Source organism: Caretta caretta, chromosome 9, assembly GCF_965140235.1.
Source record: "Caretta caretta isolate rCarCar2 chromosome 9, rCarCar1.hap1, whole genome shotgun sequence".
NCBI classification, from domain to species: domain Eukaryota; kingdom Metazoa; phylum Chordata; order Testudines; family Cheloniidae; genus Caretta; species Caretta caretta.
This window is the reverse complement of record NC_134214.1, coordinates 64,228,285-64,230,893: the sequence shown is the minus strand read 5'-3', so window position 1 is coordinate 64,230,893 and position 2,609 is coordinate 64,228,285. Positions and strand designations below refer to the sequence as shown.

At 57.3% G+C, this 2,609-nt stretch overlaps 1 protein-coding gene across 1 annotated transcript; it reads right to left on the bottom strand.

Annotated features, from left to right (window-relative positions):
* Positions 1-563: 563 nt before the first annotated feature.
* CLDN2 (claudin 2) lies at positions 564-2,105 on the bottom strand. Its single transcript, XM_048864391.2, has one exon. It carries the CDS (start codon positions 1,956-1,958, stop codon positions 1,269-1,271), a length of 690 nt encoding a protein of 229 aa, XP_048720348.1. The 5' UTR covers positions 1,959-2,105; the 3' UTR covers positions 564-1,268.
* Between the last annotated feature and the right edge of the window lie 504 nt (positions 2,106-2,609).

Genomic DNA, 2,609 nt, shown 5'->3' with positions numbered 1-2,609 from the left:
GGCACTGCTCCATCCACTGGACCATGCTGTCTCTCTGCTCCCTGCGAATCTCTGGCAGGACTGGAGCTGTGCTCCCAGAGGTAATAGGGTTGTGCTAATATATCTACTCTCCACACTGAGCTCCTGTCACCTGTTTACCTCAGGGCCCAGTTCTGTTCCCCGAAGGTCAGTGGGTATTTTCCCACTGAGTTGAGAGGGACCAGAATTGGGCCCTTCCTGAGCAGCAGCCTGTCTTCTTTTAGATCTGTTTGTTTACTCGGACCATCTGCAAGGGGCCGTGGCGTTCTCATGCCTGAGGGTCACGGCTCTTCAAAGCCAAGCACGGAAACAAACACAGGATTGCACGGGGGGTTGGGTTTGGGGCTCCCAGTCCCCTTTGAAATATACCTCCGAGCCTCTGCCCTCTGGCTGGGCATCAAGTGGGCAGCTGTAATGGGCACAAGATGGCCTGGCCCAGCGTGGGTGGGGTTCCCTGGGGGTGAGGGCAGAGCCCCTTCGGCGCAGAAGGAAAGCTAAGTCAGCTTCAGCATGACTGTAACACAGATTTATTGCAATGCCTCGTCATTCTTGACCCACGGGGCCATTCAGCAAATGTGCTGCTCCTGGAGAGCTGCTGCCTCTTCCCCTCACCCCCCTCCCCAAATCACTCCAAAGTACAGTAAGTGCTCCATGGCCAGTCCTAGCAAGCTCACCCCTGGCCCACCGCCCTGTCAAACGCTCTTCCACCTGCTGTGTGACTGCACCCTCCCATCTTCACTGTCCTTCACCTGCAGGCGGGCGGCATTGGCAAACATGCCCCTTGATCTGTGTCCTGTGCACATGAGCACGCAGGCCCGTGACCACTTGCGAGAGCCAGGTGCTGGGGCTGCGTTCCACAAGTCCATCTATTGCTGTGCCGACTGAGCACTTGCTGCTCTCATGCGGACGGCCATCTGGGATGCTGCTCTTCCTCTTGGTGCAGAGGGGGGTTCCCAATGGAGAGTGCTCCCCTGGGCTTGTGTTTTGCTGCCTGCCACTTGAGGGGGCTATGGCAGAAGGCCAGAACCAGCCTAGTCCATGCGAGCTGCTGAGTGCCTTGTGGGAGCATCGGTCAGTCACTGGAAATTGGGATTCAAGGACAAGTGCATGAGAGAGACAAGCTCGAGTGATTGGTTCGGCCTCTCCTCTTACCTCCCCCAGTCCAGTCCTTCTGAGTGGCCCCCAAGGCAAGTGAGGGTTTTAGATACCGGCTGCCTTACTGCTGGGGAGTTGGCCAGGCCTCGGGGCTCCTACACGTACCCAGTCAAGTTGTAGCCATTGAACTCACTCTTAGGTTTTTGAGTATGGCTGATGGATGGATGGGGGCTCACCAGGGCTTTGGATTGGTAGGCGCTGTGGTAGGTTGTCTCAGACTCCCGGGGCGGGCAGGATGCAGAGAGGATGCAACCGCCAAGAAGGGTTAGCAAGGCTGAGACAATGCCCAGGTACAACGCTTCCCCCATCTCATACTTGGTGCTGTCTGGGAGGATCGGGTTGTAGAAATCTTGCAGCAGCACGTGGGTGCTCCACACCACGGGGATGAAGCACAGCACACCCCCCACGATGAAGATCACACCCCCTGTCACTGCTACCCTGTCCTTGGCAGAGGAGCCCTTAGCGAAGATGGTACACTTCATCCCCATCACGGAAACGATACAGGCCAGCGAGGAGACGGCACAGGAGGTCACCATCAAAGCCTGAGCTGCCTGGATGTCGGGCGGCAGGGCCAGCAGGGAGTTGTAGCTATCGCACTGGGTGACTCCGGTGCTTTGTATGGCACATTCCATCCAAAGGCCCCGGGTGAAGCCCACCGCCGTCACGATGCTGGAGCCAATGTAGGAGTTTTTCTTCCAGCTGGGTAGGAGCGTGGTGATCACTGTGCCCAGCAACCCCAGCCCCCCCAGGATGTAGCCCACAAGCTGTAGCCCGACTGAGATCATCTTCAGTCGCTCTCCTCACCTGGCTGTGGCTGACTGCTCCTGCCTTTCCTTGCTGGCTGCCTGGCTCCTCACCACCAGCCCCTTTCCTGTCTTTCTATTGTCCCAGCTCTTGGAGAGCAGCTCGGTGATCTGGGCTTATCTCCTCCCCGGTCCTTGTATGCTAGGTCTGTGGGGCTATCTGTGTGGGAGCGGGAGAGAGGGGAGGAGAAACTCCCTGGAAGGAAAAAATAATCCATAGCAGATTAAATATTGACCAGAGACTCCTGAGAGATGCCAAGTGCCCTTTCACCTCCGCTATCATTCCAAACAAGCTTTTGAGAGAAAAAGCCCCCCAAATAATAAACTCAACCAAGGGAGTCTAAATGTGCCTTGGTGGCAGGGGCCTGGCGAAACACCCACGTGCAGGAACATGAGACGAATCAGAGCTTTGCTCCACATCTCCATGTTCCCTTCCAGCCCGGCTGCTGGATCAGCGGCTAGTGGCACGTGCCATTGCATTGCCTGAGCTGGGGCACCCTGCGATTAGACGCTCTCTCTCTCTCTCTCTCCTGCAGCCTGGTGGGGAATCGCCTATGGCTGCCCACAGATCCTGACCCCTCTGGCCCCCTGTGTTTGAGAACACCACCTCCCCGGAGCCATCGCCACCAGCCA